The 25,210-nt window shown below is 35.1% G+C and overlaps 1 protein-coding gene across 3 annotated transcripts in view; it reads left to right on the plus strand.

The window, feature by feature from the left end:
* The window catches only part of Mipol1 (mirror-image polydactyly 1), a 372,255-nt gene that overhangs the window by 88,730 nt on the left and 258,315 nt on the right, over positions 1-25,210 (plus strand). For all 3 annotated transcript variants that reach the window (XM_008832891.2, XM_017798100.2, XM_008832890.2), the window contains exons 5-7: positions 10,566-10,695; positions 16,579-16,612; positions 16,872-17,042. In XM_008832891.2, coding sequence (XP_008831113.1) covers positions 10,566-10,695; positions 16,579-16,612; positions 16,872-17,042 — 335 coding nt within the window. The remainder of the gene's footprint in view (positions 1-10,565; positions 10,696-16,578; positions 16,613-16,871; positions 17,043-25,210) is intronic.

Raw genomic sequence — 25,210 nt, forward strand, 5'->3', positions numbered from 1 at the left:
GTTACCACATTGTTTTCTGGGGTTCTGCATCTAATGAGATATATTCAAACTATTTTTAACAAATTTATAGTTATATCAGTAATGCCCCAAACTAATAAGAGGTAACTACCCCATATTTATTTATATGCTATTTGTTTCACAAATAATTTACTTGTACTCCTTCTTTTAAAAAGGAGTACTCACTGTTTTGATTGCCACAGTTTTTCATTTTCCCTGCATTTCATACTTAACCTTATTTAGGAAACATGAAAACAATTGTTACTCTCTACAAGAAGCTATTTTCATTTTCTCTGCTTTTCAGATTTAATCTTATTTACAAAAATCTGAAAACAGGAAAAATGTGTTAATATCTACAAGAAGCTGAGTATGATAATACACACTTGTACCCTTAGCATATGGGGGACTCACCATCAAAGCTAGCCTGGACTTCATAGATTCCCTGTTTAAAAAAATTACTTCAAGAAAAGAAAGTAAAGGAAAAATGCATCGTAAGTAGGTTTTACTTAGTTTTAGAAAAATCTTCCTTATGTGTTTGCATTGGAAAATGTTTGCTTCATTGTACCTATTTAGAATGTTTTATTGTGTTTTGACTAATTTAAATATACACATGTGTAATATTACTTGAAGATAGCCTAAATGGCCTTCAAATATTAGGGGACATTTTAGGGAAACATTGAATTCTTATACGTTTGAAGTATCTCTTTATTATGAAAAGATTAAACTAGACATTTCAAAGTTTGTTTTAATTACATTGAATTCAATAATGTGTTGATATTCTGTGCTCTGATTGCATCCTTTAATTTGCTTTTATGTCAACGATATATTTTTAACTTTTAAAGCTACCTTACTCATCTAACCCTTTTCTCCATCTAAATGTCTCTGTGGGCGTTGTCTGGTATTTACTGTCTTTTTACTCCTTTTACCGTATTGAATTTACAGCATGTATACACTGTTCAAATCTTTAACAGTATTTTTCCTGGTTTGTTTTTTTTTTGGTTGTTGTTGTTTTAAATGTGTATATTTCTTCAGAAACCTTGCTTTTTACTTCTTAAAATACATTAGTGCCTCTGTTTTATGTTAGTTATTTTTCCTTCTTGCATGTCATCCATTAAAGATTAGCTGTGGAAGGCTGAAGCATGGAGAGATTATGAATGACAGAACAACTGCTGTAGAATAATAATCAGTTTTTGGTATTTAATGCTGTTTGACTTTTGCGGACACATTTCTTATTAACCTTTGGTACAGAGAGAAATCCAGGTTCCTGATATCTCATGGAGAAGATGAATTTGAGATCCTCTTCCAATTAAACTGAAATAAAGCCAATATTGTGTTTTCACCAAAAGAACTCCTAAGCTTCTAAGTCTTGTGTTTAAAAGCCTGTCTGTCTGTCTGTCTGTCTGTCTGTCTATCTTACTATTTTTAATATGCCATTTAATGGTTATATAAATTGCTCAGCTTATTTGTACTGACAGTGCAACTGCTTACGCCATGTTTCCTCTTTAAATACAGATTCTTTTCTGAAATCCAAATTTAAAATATTTTATATAAAGAGGATCCATTCTTATTACCATAGAGATTGTAAATTTCTTTCTTTAGAGAATAGAAGTTTAATAGTGATTGTTCAGGGGATCAGAACATAGAAGACTGAAACTTACAACTTGAGGTTTTCTATTGTGGTTATAATGTAAATGTTAAAGTATAGGTATATTGGGGCTGGAGAGATGGCTCAGAGATTAAGAGCACTGGCTGCTCTTACAGGGGACCCCGGTTTGATTCCCAGCACCCACATGGCGGCTACGAACTACCCTTAACTCCAGTTCTAGGGGAATCCGACACCATCTTCTGACCTCCACGGCATTGCACGACGTGGGTACACTCACGTTCATGCAGGCAGTACACTCATACACATAGAATCAGAATAATAAATAAAAAATATATTTTAAAATATAGATATATAATCTACTATTATATATCCAGACAAATGAAGACATCTTACTTTCTAGCATGAAAAAATAAAGTTGTATCATAGACGATATTATCACTTTTCTTTTATAAAAAAACATGTTTCTATATTGCTGTTGTGTTAATATTTCCTGCAGAGATATGAACAAATGTTTATTCATGCCAGATAAGGCACTAATGACAGACCAATGAAAGAATTCCACTCTAGTCTAGCTTGATGCACCATTGATTTTAATTGGGTTACTTGTGGGATCATAAGCAATTTATAGGTGGCTACATTACAAAAGAAAATTACCCCCCCCACACACCTCCAGTAATCATCAACCACTTACATATCCTCGGGAGTGGTGAGAACTGATGCATCTGGAGTACTGCCTTCTGAGCCCTCTATCGCTTCATCAGGGTATGTTAGTGGGCACAGTCTTAATAAGGATCTCACGTAGGAAGTCACAGCTATTCTATTTTCAGTACAGCAACAAGCACACCCTTCCCAGAAGTCTACAACTACCATATCTCACATCACCTCCAGATTAAGATGAACAAGAGTACTTAGGAGACTGAGGCAAGAAACAGAGTTCAAGGCTGACCTCAATTACATCATAGAAACTTGTGTTAAAAAAGAAAAGAATAAAGGTTTATTCTATATACTAAAAATATGGAAATTGTACTTTAAATATTTTATTTATTATTGAGTGTATTGCATGTATGTAAGTGAACCTGTGCTGTGCTGTGCTCATGGAGTCAGAAGAGGCTGTTAGATTCCCTGGAACTGGAGTGATGGATAATTGTTAGCCACCATGTGTGTGTTGAGAATTGAACCTGAGTCTTTTGTAAGAGTAGCCAGCACTCTTAACCACTGAACCATATCTCTGGCCCCTGGATATTTGCTTTTTTTAAAAAAAAATTTTTATTTATTATTTTATGTGTATCCATGTATTGCCTGCATGTAGGTAAGTGCACCCATGTCGTGCAGTGCCCATGAAGGACAGAAGAGGCTGTCGAATACCCTGGGATTGGAGTTATAGATAGTTGTTAGCTGCCACGTGGGTGCTGGGATTTGAACCTAGGTCTTCTGCAAGAACAGTCAGTGTTCTTAACTGCTGAGCCATCTCTCCAGCCCCGATATTTACTTTTAAGAAATAATGCACGTTAGGTTCTCAATTTTCTGTGGAATCAATAAAATGTGATAGTTTCATATAACGAATGCCTGGACAGCAAAAGTACAATGGAACATTTTATGTGTTACAGTCAACTATGTATATGATACATGTAATTTTCTGTATACATTATATTTATTAGATATATTATGTATCTTGTACATATATAAAGACAAAAGGGCTTCAAGAATATGAAATACATTTCAGGTAAAATAAAAAGATTCCTCTCTGTGAAGAGTAGAAATGATGATAAAGTATTGTTAATATTACTGCATTTGTCTTTTTTTTTTTTTGGTCTTTTTGAGATAGGCTTTCCCTGTAGCCCCAGCTGTCCTGGAACTCTAGAACCCACATAAAGATGGAAGGACAGACCCAACTAATAGTGTGGTATATAAAACAAATTTTAGAATAGTAAATTGAATTTGGCATGAAGAGGTTAAAAGAAGGACACACCAAGCTATGTGGAGTGTGTTTTGGTTTTAACTTTTCTTTTGTAGGCCAAATTACTTATATTAAAATTTTTCAGTCTTATGTATTATAATCTAAAACAATGTAATATTCATGGTTAGTAATATTCATATGGTCATTTCATGAAACATATTGTATTTATAAGAAATCCATTTTGTATCATTATAAGTCTCCCAAAATTGACTAACCATAATATAAAACTACAATAATGGATACTCAGAAAAATGGAGATTTGTTAATAAAGGCCAGTCTTTTATAAAACTGTTGTCTATATTATATGTCTTGCTTTAAGTGGGGGATGTTAACTGTATTATGAAAAGTCCTAATGATTTATTCTCTCTTTAATTTGACATATTACATTTAAATAGTTACCATGCAGGTGTTAAAAACAGATTCTTTATCTTGAGAAGTATCTATTCTTCAAATTATGCTATTTAGAGAATCATGATCCAGTGTTTAAACCTGAATATTTTTCAGTATACGGTCTCATTCCTAGTATGTTTTAGATGTGGTTTGAAAGCTGTAGAATATGAGTTTGTCAATAGACTTGGATTCTACTGAGAAAATATGTACCCTGCTTTGACTCAGTAAACTCATGCTCAGTATGGTTCGGCTTCTTCATATTTATTCTTGCCCATATTAGAAAACAATTAGCTTACTAAACAAATTTGAGTATTTGGTGGTGGCGGGGTGAGGGTGATCCTCTCTGAATCTTTCTCATTTGAGTAAGAATTATAGATATTTGATAACCGTGTTTAAAAATGGAGATATCCAAATATTATTGTAAACACCCAATGATTTGTTTTACCTACAATATAAGTATTTTACTTGGTTGGCTTACATAGTAGCTAATAATATTTGTTAATGTAATTTAACTGCTGTGAACCTTTACTGAACAAATATTGAAATTTATTCAAGTCAAAGAAAGAGAATCTCTAATGACTTTTGTTAAAGCTTCTATTTAATAGTTAAGGAGAAAAGTTTGTATGACATACGAGATGCAATTAACAGTAGATTTTACATTTAATAAAAAGAAAGAAGCATGCGTATTTGCTTTATTCATTCCATCATAATTTGCATTAGAGCTGTGGGTGTTTAATGAGCAAATTCCAAGTAAAATGCTATATTGATTTTCTAGTGAACTTTGTAATAGTCATCTACCTTGGAAAAGCTCAGTGTTTACAATTAAGTTTTCTTTACTAAAAATGTTGGAGAGTTGCATATTGATCCTATGAAAGTAGAGAACTCCAGAAAGAATTAGGTGTTGTGTCCCCCATCCCAATTCACGTAAACCCTAAAAAGTGTTACAGCAATGACCATTCAATTGTGCCGTAATTTTGAAAAACATTTCTTATTAGACATAGAGCCAAATTTTAGAAGTGTGTTTGTGTATATTTGGGGTATTTTAACGTTTAACCTTAAATACACGGTGATACTCAAAAACACATGTAGAACTTTAGATTTTAAATAGCATTATAAAAGGAATCCTACTTTTATTTTTAATCATGCAGGACAAAATAACTCCTTCATGTAAAGGATTTCATGCTTTAATCATGTGGATAAGCAGGTGTATTGTTCAGTGCTATCCTTATTTCCTTTTATTAGTTACTATTTTATGTAAAGTGAAGCACATCTTTCGTTAAATGTCAACATACAAAACTGGTCACATATAAGTCAACTATGTTGTTGGCTCATGCAAAATGATCATGAGTTCATGGTCAGCTTGAGCTATATAACAGTGCTTTGTTTAAATAAACATCAATTTAAAAATTAATAACAAATCTGGTTACACTATAGAATCAGTAGGAAATCTGTTGGCACTCAAAATGTCACAATTAGTATTTTAAATTGTATATTAACAACATGCCAAAATATCCAGAGTTATATGACATATGTGCTAATCTGTAATTTTTTTACATTTTACATAGTGTCTGGCTTACAAATTGTAAGTATTTTATAATGGATAAAAATTAGAATTATATAGTATTTTGTATAAACTGTGTCATGGTATTCTGCTTATAGTGATTATTAGAAGGGAAAGTAAATGTCATTTTGGGTACTATATTCTGGATAGGTTTCTTTCAAAATTATGTGATGAATTGATCTATGGTAATAGCATAGTATAGGCACACAACAGTAACGATAATATAAAAGAAGGGAGGGAGGGAGGAAGGAAGGAAGGAAGAAAGGAAGGATGGAAGGAAGGAAAGAAGCTTACATGATCATTTGAGATCTCCTCTCTGATACTTGCATTTATTTGTATGAAGTTCTGCACAGGCAATGCTTTAGTCTTTTCACACTGATTTTTCTTAATAAGAATCAAGGGATTCTTGGACAATTTCCTACAGTGCATTTTGATCCTGTTTAGAACCCCTCCTCCATTTCCACCCAATTTTACTACTACCCAACTTCATGTTCTTGTTTTTTTGAGCAGGGGAGGATAAAGGCCGATTGAGTATAATTTGTATTCCCCAAATGCTCTTGGGCGTGGGTCCCACTCCTGGAGCCTAGTCAATCCACCTGGTGTAACACCTTTAAGGAAATCTGACATTTTGTCTCATAGCAGCTATGACTTGCCAATAGTTCTTCATTTGGGACTGGAGCTTTTTGTCAGCCTCCCCCCATCAAAGCTGTAATTTTGTCTGGTTTAAATTTGACCAGGTCTTGTACATTCTGTCAAAAGTGCACAAAAGTGTGTGGGTTCGTGACACACAGATTTTAATTTCCTGCATTTTCACCTTTTTTTTTTTTCAGGCAGTTTTTTCCCTTGAAACATAGATTACTTGCAAATATCTTGCTAAGTGTTTTTATATTTTATTTATTTTTTATGTGTATGAGTTTATTGCCTGCATGTAGGTAGGTGTACCTATTTCATGCAATACCTACGGAGGTCAGAAGAGGGCATCAGATTCCCCTGTAACTGGAATTATGGACGGTTGTTAGCTGCTGTATGGGTGCTGGGAATTGAAAGAGCAACCAGTGCTCTTAACCACTGAGCCATCTTTCCAGCTCCAATATCTAGGTATTTTAAGATTATCTGTCGTCCTTCTGATTTTCAGTTTTACTTTACATTCTAATGCTGTTAATACTTTAAACTTTTGAGATTTAATTTATGACCACAAACTTGGTGTCTTTTGCTGAATGTTCATTTTCACTTAAAAAGAATATTTATTCTGACTGAAAATATTTTATAAGTATTGTTTACCTCTTGATTGGTCATATTGTTCATTTTATCTTTATTTTTCTTGCTGATTTTCTATTCACTATCTCTATCAAAGAGTCAACTAAAGATTCCAAGTGTGATTATGTAATCATTTGTTCAAGTCCACCAGTTTTTGCTTCGGGTGTGTGCATTGCGCTGAGTAATTTTTGTGTATGTTTGATGAAATAGCCCTTTATCAATCTTTAACATCACTCTTCATCACTGTTAATTTTCTTTTGTGTAAGTGTGCTTTGGAATTAGGCATGCTGGCTGTATTTCATTTGTGTTTATACGGTCTATCTTCCTTGCATTCTCATTTTAATCTATATATATTTGAAGTGAATTTTCTTTCCCTTTTTGTTCCTCCGTTCTTCAGTTTTCTGTCATTAGGAGATTGGTCATGTTATTTGAACCTGTTTTGCTAGTCTATCTTCAGTTTCTAAATTTAATGTTGATTAATATATACTAGTAAATCTATTGATTGCTACGTAGATTAAAATATACAATCAATTATTATTCGTGGCTTCCGCATTTGTCAGTAAATATTTAAGATTATTTGGCGGTACTGAAAACTTCATTCACGTTAAAGTTTTTGCTTTTCGCCACTAAACCACTTTGTGCACTCAAGCTGTTTTGTTCTCACCCAGCTCTCGCCCACTTTGTCTTTGCCCTTCATTTTTCATGCTCCATTTCTTTCACCATTTGTCTTCTGTTTGAAGATCACCTTTCCCACCTTTCTGGATTCTCTTAAGTTTCCTTCAAATGCGAATTTTTTTTCTAGCTTCACTCATGGAGGATATTTTAATGAGAAATAGAACTCTGAATTGGTAGTTCTTTAACTGCCTCACATATATGTGGCCATTTTTCACTGATTTCCAAGGCTTGGGAGGGCAAATCTGTTGTCATTTCAATTTCTGTTGTCCTGTAAAATTGTGTTTTGTTTTTCTCTGAATAGCAGTGCAATTATTGAATGCCACATCACCGTGTATTTGGGGTGGGTGTTTTGATTGATACTCACCTGATTTGATGTTTGGTTTATATATCTTTTGCAGTGTTGGGTATTCTTCAGCCCATCCTTCTTGAGATACAGATTGTATGATCTTTGTTTTTTCACAGATTGCTGAGACTTTGCTCATTTTTTCATATTTTTTCTTTCTGTGATGCAGAGCCAATAATTTTTAATGATTTATCTTCAAGTTCACTGACACTTTCTATGTCCTTTTTGCTATTTAGGTATCTGGGAAGCTTTAAAATTTGATGTTTTATTTCTAAATTCTAAAATTTGCAATTGGTTCTTTTTAGAAATTATCTTGTGTTTTGTTTTAACTTGATTCTAGAGTACTTAGAAGGGTTCTGTCTGCTGTAGGGACTTAATATTGGGTTGAGGATTATGTGTAGCCTAACCTGTAACTTTCCTCCCATGCAAGTCTTATAATACACAGAATTCTAACCTCTGAGAGTTTCTAAAATATGATTTGGATCAAATTGTTCCTGTTGTGAGAGCCCACTAGTATAATATCTAAGCTCTGTGTTATTATATATATTTATTTATATGTAGTGAAAGTTCTAGGGAATGGGTCATTTATGAGAACTGTTGAAATAAAGTCTTGCTTAGATAAGTGCTGATGCCCTTTTGTGTTCACTCTTGCCCATTTATTTTCTCACCCAGAAGCCAGAATCATCCCTTTTAAACATAAATGTGCTCTTTTCATTTCCTTCTTCAGAACCCTCTAAGAGGTTATACTACATGTGAAATCCTTACTATAGTTACAAAATCCATTATCAACTCCCAGAACTGTCACATACCCTTATTGTGCTCTAGCCATATTGGCCCTGTTATTGTTCCTCAGATACATCCAAGGTTCTTACACTTTTAATTCTCTTCCTTAATATCCTTTCATGTCTCCTTCCCTCCTTCCCTCCCTCCATCCTTCCTTTTTATTTAAATTTTACTTTGAAAGGTCTTTTCTGACTACTCCCAGAAAAATAGTCTATTCTGCTTCGTCTCTGCAAATCATTGATTTTGTGTGTGTGCGCGTGCGCGCGTGTGTGTGTGGTATTTTTCAAGCCTTTATTACTACCTATTTTTTCTTTGTATTGTTCTGTCCAATTCTCTCCCTATGTTTTACTCTGCTGTCTGTTTTTCTGTAATATAATGTGTACTCAGTGGTGAAGGTATGAGGCTATATTTATAGCTGTTAAAACAAGATAGATGACTGGCACATGAGTTTGATAAAGCAAATTAATCAGTGGCTATACTTTGTTTTCTTAAAGCTCAGCTTCTTGACTGTGATTTTTCTTTTGCTTTTTCAGTGCAAATTACATGTTTTGTTCATGTTTTTGTTTTCCTTTTTTTAGTTTAGTTTTATTTGATTTTTTATTTTAAGGCAGGATCCCATGTATTCGAGGCCAGCCTCTAACTGTCATTGATGATGACTTTCAACTTCTGACCCTCCTGCCTCCACCTCCCATGTGCTGGGATTCTGGGTGTGTACCACCCTGCTCAATTTAGACAGAGCTGGGGATTGATGCCATGGCTTCTTGCATATTAGGCAAGCACTGTAACAGCTACATCCTCTGTCCTATATTTACACTTTTCATAATCTATCATGAAAAAGATATAGCTGACTTACTCTCAGGATGGTTCTTCTGGACCACTTATAATTTAAGTAATCCAATATCTATCCTGTGCTCTGTATTAATTTGTAACAAATCTGAACCCATGGTTTGATAGTATAAATATAATTTAGGTCAGCTATTTAAGTACTTAAGGCTATCTTGCTTTGGTAATATTTTAACAATTTGCAAGGTCTTAAGAAATTATGTTTAAGAAAGGACAATTTGAGATAATACCTGAGCTCCCCTCAATACAGTAAGTGATGCTATTTGTACCATAATCCTTTTCTGTAGTATTCCTTCACTGTTGAAATGTACAGTGGTAAATAACTATGTCACTAACTGAACTGCTATCCTTCATTTGATGTTTACCATTCTATTTATGCATATGCATAAATGATAGAGTCGCTTTCATAGTAACTCACTACTTTAACATTTTATTTATGTTTGTCTGCCTACTCATGGTTAATTCGTTTTAAATGCCAAGCGGTATTGTGTTTTGAATGTGTTTGGTCCTGCTCATGTTGATGGACACTTAGGTTTTTTTCTCAGTTTTTGTTTTATATAAACAACAATTCAGTCAGTATTTCATATGTGTTTCCTTTTGCACATGTGAATAAATTTCTTTATACTATATATCAAAGATACTAGATTGTAGTAGGTACATATTCAACTTTAATACCATTGTTAAATATATGGTTGTAAACATTTATGAATAATATGCAATATTTATGAGTTTCATTTTTTCATAAACGCAAATTTGTTGTTAGACCTTTAGCTCTCTTTTTTAAAAAGTGAAATATCTGTTTTGCAGTAGCTACTAAAAGTGCTTTCTGGGGTTGAGCACGGGCTGCTGCCCTACAGGACCTGTTTTTTTCCCAGCACTCACATGGTGGCTAACAACTGAGTTTCAGGGGATCCAATGCCCTCTTCTGACGTTTATGAGCATTGCATACACATGGTGCGTTTGCCTACATGCAAGCACAATACTCATAGACATAAAATATAAATTAAAAATTCCTTTTTTGAGTCATTAATTTGTATTAGTCTAATTGGATAAATAAAAGCTCTTTAAAATACTAGGCTTATTTTTGCTTTTTTATTGCTACACATATGCTTTTCTCCTTTCTTGATTGGTTATGAATTGTCTGGTTTTGTAGCTTTGGTTGAAGAAGTATATTTTGCACAGAGAGAACGTGATGAAGCCATTGTGTACAGATTGAACTTAGCCATTGAGGAAAGAGATGAAGCAATTGCACGAATGAAGACTATGGAAAAGTCACTAAAAATGTATGTATACAATTAAAATTATGTGATATCAGGAACATTTATAAAATGCATTGCTTTATGTGCCGTTTACATATTCAGAGATGTTATTGATTTTTTGTCGTTATGTTAGGACATTTCATATCCCTGTGGTAATTTTTAAAACTAGCATTCTTGTAGTTTGCCTGTCAGGGATAATAAAGTTTTAAAAATATTTTATTTATTATATTTATTTTATGTCTATGAGTATATTGCCTGAATGTGTGTAAGTGCACCCAGGTTGTGCAGTGCCCAAAGAGCTCAGAAAAGGGCATCAGATCTGCTGTACTTGACGTTACTGACTGTTGTAGGTGCCCTGTGGATGCTGGGAACCAAACCCAGGTCCTCTGTAAGGAAGTCAGTCTCCTGACCACTGAGCTGTCTCCCTAGCCCAATAGTAAAGGTCTTAGAAAGAAAGGAAATGCACATCTTCAGGATAGTTGCTTCACTTCTTCATAGTTTGATTTTCAGTGTCCTTACCCACCTTCCAGTGTGACTCTTCTTACTTTCTTAGTGTCATTTTCTAGATTTGTTTTACTTCTTTCTCTGTCCTTTGCTTATTTTCCCCATTCCTGTGAACTACTTTATTTGTTCTGTCGCGTATAGTTTAAGTATTAGTGGTATTTTAAATGTTAATCAGGCTGAACGTAAGAGGCTACATTTGGGATAATTTAGTTAATTCTGATAGGTAAATGATGGGCAATGCTTACAAAAGCAATGTCCTAGAAGTAAGTACTATTCAAATTATAATGTGCATTCCAATTTCTTATTTAAATTTTTTTGTGGGGGCATAGGGGGTTACTACAGCACCTTGGTGGAGGTCACAAGACAACTTTTGGGAATTGATTCTCCTCCCCATCATGTGGGTACTAAGGATTGAACTCAAGAAATCAGGCTTGGCAGCAACCACCTTTACTTGATGAGTTCCTCCGTACTGTAGTCCAGTTTCTTAGATAATCTTATAGAATGCAGATTATCGTTCAGTAGGTTTGGTTGGGGACCAGAGAGCCTCCCAGATGATACAAATGCTGCTGGTGCAAGGAAAATGCTTCTACAAATATGTTATCAATAAGGTTATATAGAATGTAGTAATCTATTTAATGATGATTAATCAATATAATGTGTATGTTATCATATACTTGCTTTGACCAATGTTAAGTAGAATTTTTAAATAGATGATAAAAGAAAAATTTATTCTTCCTGGTTAACTATTTCCATAGTATCTATTCTCTTGACCACATACACTCCCCACCTCTCTCACCCTTCCTAGTCTTCTACAGAGGAATATGCTGGATTTTTTATCTTTCAGTGACTTGCACATTACTTAACATAATGTCCTTCACTTCCATCCATTGGGCCACAAATAACAGAATTTTATTCTTTTTCATATGGATATGCTATCATTTGGATTTATGTTTCCCAAAGATCCATGTGTTTAGGCCCATGTATTCCTTCATGGATGGTGGTGAAATATTCCAGAGCTGTGGGCTGATGGGGAATTGTTCACTAGGTGCATGCCACTGAAGGAGATATTGGGACTGCAGGTCTTCCGCTCTCTGTCTTTGCTTCTTTATTTCCATGGGTCTGTTTACCTCCTCCACGTTACTCTTTGTTGTCATGTACTGCCTTACCAGAGTTCAAAGGCAATGCAGTCATATAACCTTGACCTGAAATCTTGGGAATTATGGCTAAAATAAACCTTACCTCATAAGTTGATTGCCTCAATAATTTTTCACAGTGACAGAAACTTGACTCACATAGCCGGAATCACATTCTAAGAAGAAAGTGAAAAGGGAGTTAAGTTAAAAATACTTAATGTAGGGACTGGAGAACTGGCTCAGTGGTTAAGAATGCATACTGCTCTTCTGGAGGACCTGAGTTAAATTCCCAGCACCCGTATCAGACTGCTCACAACTGCCTGTGAGTCTAGCACTGAACTCATGTGTACAAATGCACACACATATATATACACAATTAAAAGTAAGAAAAAAATATTAAAATACTTAATGTATACCCACTAATATATGTTTGCATATACAGTCAAACTTTTGATACCTTTTTTCAGTCCCTTGTTGATAGTATTTTTAAAAACATTAAGTGACACCTTTAATCCCAGCACTTTGGGAGGCAGAGGCAGGCGGATCTCTGTGAGTTTAAGGCCAGCCTGGTCTACATAGTGAGTTCCAGGACAGCTGGGGCTTCAGGGAGACCCTGTTTCAAAAAGACCAAAAAAACAAACAAACAAACAAAAAAACAAAACAAAACAAAAAAACAGAACATAAAAGCAAATAAGTCACAAGTTCTGATTAGCTGGCCAGTAACTCTTTACTTTGAGGTCAGTGCTTGGCTTTTCACTATCGAACAAGATGAATAGCTATAGCTTCAGAGAAGAAAAAGATAATATTGACAGATTGAGGGATAACTCAAGAAATGGTGACATTTCTTGCATAGGTCTTTTCACTTGGATTGCAAGACTGTCAGTCCAAATTTGCATAGTATAGGAAATCAATTGAAACTTGAGCCCATGAACATTTGCTTCAGCATTCCTTACTAATTATCATAACCATGGGAAGTTAGACTGTAGAAGCCATAATTGTTTATGCAAAGTTGAGATTCTTTTGACTAATTGTAAACCATATTAATGAGATATAATTTATTATTTGTTGGCTATATTTCATGTGATACCAGTCATTACTTTAAGTCTTTAATTCAACCAGAAATTGTTATACATGGTTCTAGTAAACTTTATTTACCCTAAAATCATTTTAAATATAAAATCAAAGTCTTTATTAGCTTCTATATCTTTTTTTGTTTCATTTTTACTTTGTGTGTATGTATGTACTGCCTGCATGTATGCAAGTTGCACCCGTGTTGTGCAATGCCCATGGAGGACAGAAGAGGGAGAGTATGAGATCCCCTGGAAATAGAGTTACAGAAGGTTGTTAGCCACCAAGTGGGTACTGGGATTCGAACCTGGGTTTTCTGCAAGATCAGCAAGTGCTTTTAACCCTGAGCCATCTCTCCAGCACTTCTGTAGATTATTTTACATTGTTTCTTGTGAAAAGGTAGAACATTAAACTTTTATGTTAAAGTAAGTGATACAACAAGTTGTCTATTTACTGTTGGGCCGAATATAGTTTTCTGAAAATAATTTTTATTGATTCCTACTTAATCTTTTTAGCAAGATGAATGATCCAGTTCATAAAATCATGTCAAGTATACTGAATTGGCTCTTTATGTGGACATTAAAGATCTTGTCTCATTTCCTATTGCTCTGTATCAGGGAGAGGCAAAGTCAATGCTAATGTTGCAAATCCAACCTGCCACCTGTTTTTGCAACTAAAGTTGTATGAAAATCCAGCCATTAACTTACATGTTATGTATGGATGCTTTTGTACTACAAAGCAACATTTAGTAGGCATGACAGCGAACATAAACTAATCCAAAAATATTTATGCTCTGCCTCTTTGCAGAAAATGTTTACTGAACTCTGCTCTATATAATTTAATGAGATAAAATTGAGGCATCACCTTTTGGTATCTGTGATAAATATATCTCCAAGATTTAAAACAAACAAATGAGAAATAGAAATACTAGCTTTTTCTTTTTAATTTGTTTGCATTGGCACTTCCATGAACATATACAATGTTTTAAGTCTCAACCTTTTTCATATTGATTATAAGTAACGATAATAATAAAACAAGATTGAGATCTAAAAGCAAAGTGGTTGGCTTTGCGCACTCCTACTCAGCATGTTAGATGTAGCACACTAGACTCACTAAAAGGAGTTTAGATTCATTTATTAGCAAATGAAAAAACATTATTTATTTATTTTAGGGGTGATCACACAAATTGTTTAAGGTCTGAGCACTAAATTCACATGCTTGAGATCTAGTTCAGCTATTGATACGAAAACAATTTTAGCTTGAAAGTTGTTCATTACTAGCTGGGAATTTTTCATACTAAACTAAATTATCTCAACTAGACTTCAGTTATCTTAACTTTCAGTGTTAATTTTAAAAATTTGAAATCTCCCTCTCCCTCTTCTTAAAGTACTCATTCTTCTCATTGTGGTGCTCAATGACAATTTACAAATATGTAGAAATCCCATACACTTTGTGTTCTGTTGATTATCTGAAAAATACAAATTGGAAAACCTGCCTATATTATTGTTTTCTTTTTGGGGTTAAATAAATAAAAAAATAAAACTAAACCTGGAAGCCTATTAACTTAGTTTTAAAAATTCTTAGAAGTCTTGTTAATCTAAATATTTAATTATATTCTTTCGTATTTTAATTTCATGTCTAGTAAAATAATTATGACATTTTAAAATATCCATACAAGTTTTTATTTGGAAACTACATTAATTAGTACTTGGTCTGATTTTCTCTGAAAAAGCACTTTGCAGCACATGATTTCATTAAAAATTGTATTTAGTCAACTAATAAGTGAAGCTAAGTGCATTGATGTTCAAGTCCTTTCACTGTGACCATAAATAAACGTAGGAATTATTTTATGCTTTCCTGTTATGCTCTTGAATTGAGGGGAAAAAAAAAGTGGTTATTTTCTAATTTTTTTGTAGATCAGGCTTTTGCTACCAGTATCTTTGAAAATCTAATTTATTTTGTAGAAAATGTATAAAAGCTGGGAGTCTTTGCTTTTCTTGAAATGTAAGTATAAGCAAGTATTTGTAGCTTGAGGAAATACTGTTACATGTAAGTTAGAATTACTAGGCCTTGTTAATTCATAGAATGTCAATAGGTATAAAAATAGCTTTTTGATGTGCTTGTATATTTTTGTTAAGTTGCTGTGTTTAAGAATTACTACTCTGTCCTTGAATGTAGCAGTTTTACTTAATTGTGATATTTTCTCCATTTTTAGCATATTTATTATGCATATTAGCATATTATTTTTTACTACCAGCCTTTTTTGGTAAATATTAAATCACAGGTATGGAGATAGTATGGGGAAAGCCTCAGAAAACAGGAACTTGGATATAGAAAGCTTTTATAAACTATATAAAATTTTACTATATAGAATTTATAAAATAGCCTTAATTATTTGAAAAATCTGTATGAGTCCACTAATACCCATTGCAGTTTATCTTTTAGTTTACTTAATTTAGGGGTTGACTAAATTCTGTTTTCTAAAATATATCACTTAGAACATCTTTCTTTACTGTTAGTGCATTTATTCTGTTTATCAGTATTAACAAGCATATCAATAAACATCATAACTCTTATCAAACAAAATGCATTTATGAAGAGAAAAAATTTTCTTTCTCTTTAAATTGAATGATTGCATATAATATGAAAAGAAACATTCATCTAAAAACATGGTCCAGTTTTAGTCAGCCTTTATATATAGTATGTTTGGTTTAACGGATCACAGCAATAGATTTTTGGGTTTAAATTTAGTGTAATTATTTGTTATTGCTTTTCAGAGAACATAGTTAAACTTTGTAACAAAAATACCAGCTTTATTTTTACTTCTAACGTGTCCAAAAAAAGACAGGAAATACATATTCTGTTAAGAATTGCAAGTCCAGGAATAAATATAATGATAAGAATGAGTGCCTCTATCGCTGGGGAACTTTCCTCATCTAAACACATATGAACAATTGATCCTTGTAGTCATATATAGCAGTAAACATTAATAACTTAACAGTCTGAAGTCAGTGCAGAAGATAGAGAGCATTATTGAAAGATGGAGTCGAGCAGGTGCCACTTTAATATGTTCAGTGTCATGGTTGACTCTAAAGACTAGTCGAATGAAATTACTTGAGGTTCTAAAGATTTAAAAAGCGAACTCATTTTGCTGCACTAAGGAAATGCTACTGATCAGGCTTTCTGTGTCCCTTTTTTCTAGGCTAGAAAATATTAACCCTGAAGAAAATGACATGGTAAGCCATTCTCTGAGGAGATTTCTTGATGTCAGTCTTATATCTTAGAGGCTTAAGTTCAATTGAGTGGGTTTCAAGAACTAAGATGTGGGAAAAAGAAGAATTGACACACTAATAATGTACATCTTTGCTGCAATATGAAAATTCAATAACTTCACTCAGTCAATTTACAATTCACATGTGCCTATTAATTAAAACCCTATATTAAATAAAATATATTAAAACCTCATGTCTGACTAACATATAATGGTGTTGGTAGACATTACAGGAATTACTGAACAGAATAAACAATGCAGACACAGGCATCGCTATTCAGAAGAATGGAGCTATAATTGTGGATAGAATCTACAAGACCAAGGACTGTAAAAAGAGAATAACTGCAGGAGAGATGGGTGTAGTGATTGAAGAGCGGGACGCAGCTTTGGCTCAGGTAACTGCATGTGTCCGTAAAAGCACATACTCACTGCTTTCCCATCTTTTTAAACCACTGAAAAGGTGAATTCTGCCCAGATCTTCTTTATGTCCCTTTTAAAAACCTTTGTTACCCTATAAATAACAGGTTTCCTTTTGATTTTTCATAAGTACATGTCATTCAACTTGTTATTTGACCTCTAATTCACACTAGTTTTCAGCATATAATCAATATCGTCTTTCAATAATAAAATATTTCTGTATTTTCTTATATCACTTTTATGAATATACATTCTCTCTTTAAAATTTATTGGATTATTTCTTGGTAACATAAAACTTGTTTTATAAAATGTTAAGTTGTTATACAGTTGCATTCTTTAGAATCTTATTTGATTGCAGTTTTGTAAGGGCTGAGACAGTTTTTATTACTGTTTTATTCTTCAGTGCCTAAGTCAGTGCCTTTTGGGTCAAATTATTAGCATATTCTTTTCTGAAATCCATGTCCACCTTCCTGCTCTAAATCCAATCTGACTTCCTGAACCCTGAGGCTTCTGGGTCCACCACAGTCCTCGTAAGTAGCTTCTACATTCTCTTGTTCCAACAGTTACACAACTGGGCCCGGAGGCTAATTCCTCATTGGTTTTTTATTTTTGTCTCCTCTTCCTTCCAGAGCACAGTTTTGATGCTCATACATCTGATATAGGGCTCAGTACACTGCTGTTGCTGTTACGTGCGCAGTGCTGTGTTGCATCCCTTCCTTTACAGCCATTTTAGAATGTTCACCGTCATCTACTTCTGCTGGTTTGTCAGCCTCTGTGCTTGTTTCTCTCCATACCTAGTTTTGATCCCTTGGCCCACCATGAATATCACCAACTTTCTTATAACTTCATTTCTCTCTTTCTCTTTTGTTATTTAACACTTTCATTCATGTATGTAACATGTTTTCATTACTCCCTCCTTAATCGAACTCTCTCATCTCCCCTTTACCCCTACCCCACCCCTACCAGCTCCTTTCCCAGATTCATGATTTTGGTTCTGAGAGAGAGAGAGAGAGAGAGAGAGAGAGAGAGAGAGAGAGAGAGAGAGAGTTAAAAGTTTTTTTATTATTTTTATGTGTGCGCATGTATTGCCTGTGTGTAGGTAAGTGCACCCGTGTCATGCAATGCCCATGGAGGTCAGAAGAGGCTGTCGGATCCCCCAGGACTGGAGTTACAGACAGTTGTTAGCTGCCGTGTTGGTGCTGGGATTTGAACCTGGGTCTTCTGCAAGAACAACCAGGGTTCTTAAGCACTAAGCCATCTCTCCAGCCCCCAAGAGATTTAATTTAATTAGTGTCATCTGTGTGGCAATTGGATTTGGAATTATCCTTTGGGCTTGTTGTGGCGACCACGGGTAGACTCCTTTAGGCGATGATTTTCTCTTTCCTTAATCTATCAGTAGCAAATAATTAAGCCCGGAGAGGTAGGGTCTCCTGAGTCCCTCCTTCATCAATGCTCGATCGTTGATGGGCCCATTCTGGTACAGACCCCATATAGGCATCTACAGTTGCTGTTTATGATTAGAATGGTTGTGTCTTGCCCAGAAAAATTTTCACAGCTCATCTCATTTTGCTTACATTCTTTCTGTTGCCTCTTCCAGAATGTTCCCTGCACTTTGTAGAGGATGGCATAAATGACTTGTTCCGGGCTGAGCACTCATCAGTCACTTATTCTCAGCATCTTGAGTTATGCATCCATGAATTTAGGGAAATATCTCAGTGTTAGCAGGCTTCCTTCTCTTGTTTGTCCTATTCATCTGTTAAAAGTAAAGCCTGCTTCAGTTCCCTGTATATTCTGCACTTCTCCATCTTTACATGGCAAGAGAAATTCATACAGATGTGTAAACTGAACTTAATTTTATGACCACTGTAAACAAATAGACCCTTCTTTATTGCCTTCAAATATTGCTACATTTTAGTAGTCCCCTGTGGAAGACTGTTTTGTCTTATCTCTCCTTGGATCCACTTCTTAACTTTAGTAAATATGTCTGTCTCTCTATATATAGATAAATAGAACTATGCATGTCCCCAGCATTAACCTACTTGTATTTGTGCCTGAATCTACTTTTTCACTTGACTTCTTTACTTTTATTTAAAGATCACCTCTCAGTCAAGCGTGGTGGCACATGCCTTTAATCCCAGTGCTCTGAGGCAGAGGCAGGAGGATCTCTGGAGTTGAAGGCCAGCCTGGTCTACATAGTGAGTTCCAGGACAGCCGGGGCTACAGAGAGACCCTGTCTCAAAAACACCAAAAAAAAAAAAAAAAAAAAAAGACCACCTCTCTATCTCTCCACTTCTTCACTGTTTGTTCGTTTTCTGACCTGCTAGAGATGACCACTTAACCAAGTTTTTCCTAATTCATAAAAGCTTCTTTTTAGTTTATTTTTTGTCCAAAATGCTTTGTTCTCTGTGGTGGGTGGGTGGGCGGAAGTAAGTCTTGGTACCCTTGGTTTTCTCTCTTTTACTGTGGGTGAGGCTTCTCACACTGAAAGCTCAGTGTTCACAAGGGCCCTCTCCTATGTGTTTTAAGACTGCAACACTATTCTAATTTTGTCATGTCAGTCCTACGTAACTGCAAATGTCTTTCAGCAGAAGCTCATTACCTAATCTAAGCCTGATTCCTCAGCCTCCTCTCCATATCTAGAATCTAAACTCTATAGACCTTAAATGATCTGTTTCCTGTTATACCCTATTTAGCATCCTATGCTCCACAAATGAATCCATCCTCTCAGGATCTGCAAGTCTGATACTTGTCATCATATTAAACTTGTAAATTGGGCACCTGTTTTTTAACTTTTTTTCCCCTATCAAGTGTATTCAATTTTAGAGTATTCTACTGTGAAAGAGATAGCCAAAGCTATTTTTACTTACTTGGAAGTAATTACAGTGAAAACTCAAACATTAGATTTTTTATTGTTTATTTTCTTAAGTAAACTAAAAATAGATACTTGGAACATGATTAAATATTGATTGCTACCCATTCCTCCTTCTCTTCCCCCCCCCATGCTATAAAAAATGAAGAAATAAATCACTATTTGTTAATTATTTGCCAGTAAGCCTCATATATAAATAGTTGTTAAATACCATTGTAGTATATTTATGCTTATATTTTATGGGGGGAATAATCAGTTGTATATTTTTTTCAGTTTGCATATCTGTAAGCCCAAGTTGTGTTCATTTTAATTTTATGCTATATTGAATAAATACTGAAACTTTTCAGTTTACTGTCATATATCTTTATGGTAATACTGTTTTCCAAAAATAGATATCTTCTTTTGGAATGGTTATAAATTATGGACAAGTTTCAAAGATAATGCAATATTGAGAATTCCTATGACCCCTCACCTAATTTCAGTTCTCCCTAACTTTGCCATATCATATTACTCTGGTAAATGTATTTAAATTAAGAAACTAACTTGGATACATTGAGATTATTTAGATTTACCAGTTTTCTTTTTTTAATATTTTATTTATTATATTTTATTTTATGTGTGTTAGTGTTATGCCTGCATGTAGATTAGTGTACCTGTGTCGTGCAATGCCCACAGAGGACAGACGAGGCTGTTGGATCCCCTGGAACTGTAGTTACAGACAGTTCTTAGCAGCCATGTGGGTGCTGGGATTCAAATCCAGGTCTTCTGCAAGAACAGTTAGTATCCTTAACCATTGAGCCATCTCTCCAGCCCCAATTTACCAGCTTTGATTAACATCTCCCTTCTGCTGTAGGATCACTTGTTGGTGTCTTGTTGCATACACTGTCCTGTTATTCAGTCTCTTCTGTTCTGTGGTGAGCTACTAGTCTTCCCTTTCTTTGAGGGATATTACTTTCATGTTTTGTAAAATATTTCCAAGTTTTGGGTTCTTGGATATGTTTCTCATGATTGAGTAACTTTTTTTTTTTTTTTTTTTTGCCTTGGTCATGGTGATTTACAGCAACAGAAAAGTAACCAATGCAGAAGTGTTGGAAAGAACATAGAGCAAGGACAAGGTGCTGGTCCAACCATTGTGAAGATAATTAGTATAAATTTGTAGTATAAGGTTGACATGCTTCCACTCAACTGAAATAACACTGTCAAGGAAATAATTTTATAACTGTCTTCACACATGTTCAGAGAACTCGAAGGAGATGATTCAGAGACAATGTTCAAAGTATGAAAAATTGAAAATTACAACCATGAAAAACAGATGAAAATGATGATATACTTTTATAACATAGTAACATACAGCAAGAAAAATGCGGTGAACAACATATTTACATCTCTTTTAAAAATGAAGAACTGCTGGCTTGGTGGCACATGCTTTTTGTCCTAGCACTTGGAAGACAGAGGCAGGCAGAGCTCTGTGAGATCAAGGCCAGCCTGGTCTACATAGTGAATTAGAAGCCAGCTGGGGCTACAGAGAGACCCTGTCTCAAAAAACAGGAAAAAATATATTCTAGCTCATTTTATTAGTAGTATACTATAACTCTGATGGCAAATTAAAAACACAGACTAATATCTGGTTTGGTTAGGTTTTTTTTTTTTTTTCTTGAAACACGGTCTCCCTGTAGCTCCAGCTGGCCTGTAATTCCCTCTGTAGACCAGGCTGGTCTTGATCTCATAGAAATCTGCCTGCCTCTGCCTCTTAGGTGCTGGGACTAAAGGTATACATCACCGTACCTGGCAAGCACAATTTTTTAAAAAATCTTTTTAAAATTATATTTTTAAAAATTTAATTAATAACCACATAATTAGTAGAAGCCTTTCATTACAACAGCATTAACATAGTCAATGACAGTTTCCAGAGTAAAGATGCATCTCTTTCAAAATTGGCTGTACATTTTTAGGGTCACAGTGTTGAATTAACACAGTTGTACATTATTGTACTCAGTATAAACCCTTTAAGACATAAAATTGAATGATGTTTTAAGCACTGGGGAGGCAGAGGCAGGTGGATCTCTGTGAGTTCAAGGCCAGCCTGGTCTACATAGTGAGTTCCAGGATAGCTGGGGCTACAGGAAGACCCTGTCTCAAAAAAACCAAATATACACACACACACACACACACACACACACACACACACACATAAACTGTTTCATACAGGGAAAACTCATTTTTGATGCAACCAACACTTAGATGTTTGCACATGTGTCTCCAATCTCTATATATCTGATTATTACTAGTCACAGTTATATTCTGAGATCCTTTGCACCTGAGCCTGGATATGTTTTTATTTATTAATTTTTTGTGTGTATTTCATACAGAACATCCCAAACAATCTTATTCATCTTTATACCCACATCCCAAATCGTACGCTCCCATAGTCCCCCCGCCCTGCCACTGGTGCCTGTATACTCTGTCATCCCTGTTTCTGTCCACTGTGTTACCAATGTCTCCAGCCGTTCCCCAGTGCTAGTCCAGCTGCTGACTCTAGTCAGCCTATCTAAAGTTCCTTATTTAAGGAAGATCAGCTCTTCCTCATCTAGTGGCAATCAGTTACCATCATTTCTTTAGATAAGTTTGGAGTCTGCTGTTCATATTCCCAGGTCTATGCTGGGTTACTTTCTGGGAGTCTCTTGGGCCACCCTGACTAACAACTCAAAGCTATCTCCTATCTGGCATTGTTTGTTGTTATGTAGCCTTTAGCATATTTAACTGGATACTTAAAGAATTATACTGATCACTTTAATCTTTGGGTGTTTAAGACCGTACAGTTGGCCCAAATAAACCAATTTATTTTTACTCCTAAGGTCTTTTGAAGATCTGTTCCTCAGGGGTCATACAGCCTTGCGAGGAGCCCCTGGCTCCTTTCTTTTACCAGCTCCATCTATGTGAAGATAAGTCAAGGGTCCTGCTCAACTGTAGCTGTCCTGTAGCTGTCTTCACTTGGAAGCATGGAGGAAATGTTTCCTCTGTGTTGACCCTCTCTGTAGCTTGGACACTGGTTCAAGTCCATCTAGTGGGGTCTCCATGGCCTCCTGGATCAAGAGGACAGGTGACTCACCACAGTTACAGGACATTTTAAGAGGTGTTTCATAGTCACTTGGAACTTCGTCGACCTTGGGGGGGAATGGACAAAAACCTTCCTTTAAGTCCCTCTGGCCAGATTAGTATAGGCCTCAAAGTATGTGTTTTAAACATCCAAGAAGGTTAGTTCCACCAGTCTGGATACATGCTCACTTATAAGGATTTGATGCGAGGATCTACATATGAGGGAGAACATACGTCGCTTTTTTTTTTTTTTCTGAGTCTGTGTTACTTCACTTAGTATAACAGTTTCTAGCTCCATCCATTTACCTGCAAATTTCATGATTTCATCTTTCTTTACTGCTGAGTAGAACTCCATCGTACAAATGAACCACATTTTCATTATCCACTTGTCAGTTGAGGGACATTTAGGTTGTTTCCATCTCTTAGCTTTGGGAAAAGAGCAGCAACAAACATGGATGTACACATGTCTCTGCAGTAGGAGGAGTTACTTGGGTATATGCCAAGGAGTGGTATAACTGGGTCAAATGGTAGGTTCATTTGTAGTTTTTGAGAGTTCTCCACACTGCTTTCCATAGGGGTTGAACAATTTAGCAGCCAACCAGCAGTGGATGAGTGTTCCCCTTTCCCCACATCCTCTCCAACATTTGGTATCATTTGTTCTCTTGATCTTAGCAAGTCTGACTGGGATAAGATGAAATCTTAAAGTGGTTTTAATTTGCATTTCCCTAATTATTAGTGATGTTGAACATCTTTTAAGATGCTTCATAGCCATCTTTATTTCTTCTTTTGAGAACTCTCTGTTTATCTCTGTAGCCCATCTTTTAATTGGGTTACTTCCTTTCTTGATTCTTTGTTTTCTGAGTTCATTATATACTCTGGATGTTAAGCCTCTATAAGATGTGTCGCTGGTAAAGATTTTATTCCACTCTGTGAGTTTTCTCTTCACTTCCTTGGTTGCTTCTTTTGATGAACAGAAGGTTTTTAGTTTAATGAAGTCCAATTTATTGATTCTGACCTTGTTTCCTGAGTAATAGATGTCTGGTTTAGAAAATCCTTTCCTACTCCTATATCTTGTAGGTTATTGCCAATGTTTTCTTCTAACAGTTTCAGAGTTTCAGGCTTCCCATTGAGATCTTTGATCCATTTGGAATTGACTTTTGTGCAAGGTGAACGATAGGGGTTTAGTTTCATTCTTCTACAGGTGGAGATCCAGTTATGCCGGCACCATTTGCTGAACATGCTGTCTTTCCTCCTGTCAATGTTGTTGGACCCTTTGTCAAGTATCAGGTGGCTAAAATTGCATGTACTCATATTTGGGTCTTCAATTTTGTTCCTTTGATCTATGAGTCTATTTTTGTGCCAGTGCCATGTTTTGTTTTGGTTTTTTTGTTGTTTTTTTTTATGACTATAGCTCTGTAACACAGTTTAATATCTGGTATAGTAATCCCCCCAGCATTCCCCTTAGTGCTCAGGTTTGCTTTGGCTATCCAAGGTCTTTTGTGCTTCCATATGAATCGTAGAATGTTTTTTCCAATTCCGTGAAAAATGTCATGGGGATTTTGATTGACATTGCATTGAATTTATGAATGGCTTTTGGCAGGATGGTCATTTTCACAATATTAATTCTTCCAATCCATGACATGGGAGGTCCTTCCATCTTCTGATGTCTTCTTCAGTCTCTTTCTTTAAAGATTTAAAGATCTTTAATGTCTTTCATCAAATTTATTCCGAGATATTTTATTTGAGGGGGTGGTGGTGGTTGTAAAAGGGAGTGTTTCCATGTACTCTTTCTCTGATTGCTTGTTATTGGTATATAGAAAGCCTACAGTCTTTTGTAGATTAATTTTGTAACTTTCCAGTTTACTGAAAAGTATTAATCATTTCTAGGAGTTTTCTGGTGGAATTTTTGTCATCTCTTAGATATAATATCGTATTGTCTGCAAAAAGGGATAATTTGATCTCCTCTTTTCCAATTATTGCTCCTTTAATTTCCTTCTCTTGTCTAATTGCTCTTGCAAGAGTTTCAAGCACTTTTAAAAAAGAGTGGAGATAGTTGACAGCCTTGTCTGGTTCCTGATTTCAGTGGGAATGCTTCCAGTTTTTCTCCATTTAGAATGATGTTGGCTGTGGGTTTGTTATATATGGCTTTAATTATGTTGAGGTATGTTCCCTCCAGTCCAA

Source organism: Nannospalax galili, unplaced genomic scaffold, assembly GCF_000622305.1.
Source record: "Nannospalax galili isolate Female #2095 unplaced genomic scaffold, S.galili_v1.0 scaffold636, whole genome shotgun sequence".
Taxonomy (NCBI): Eukaryota; Metazoa; Chordata; class Mammalia; order Rodentia; family Spalacidae; genus Nannospalax; species Nannospalax galili.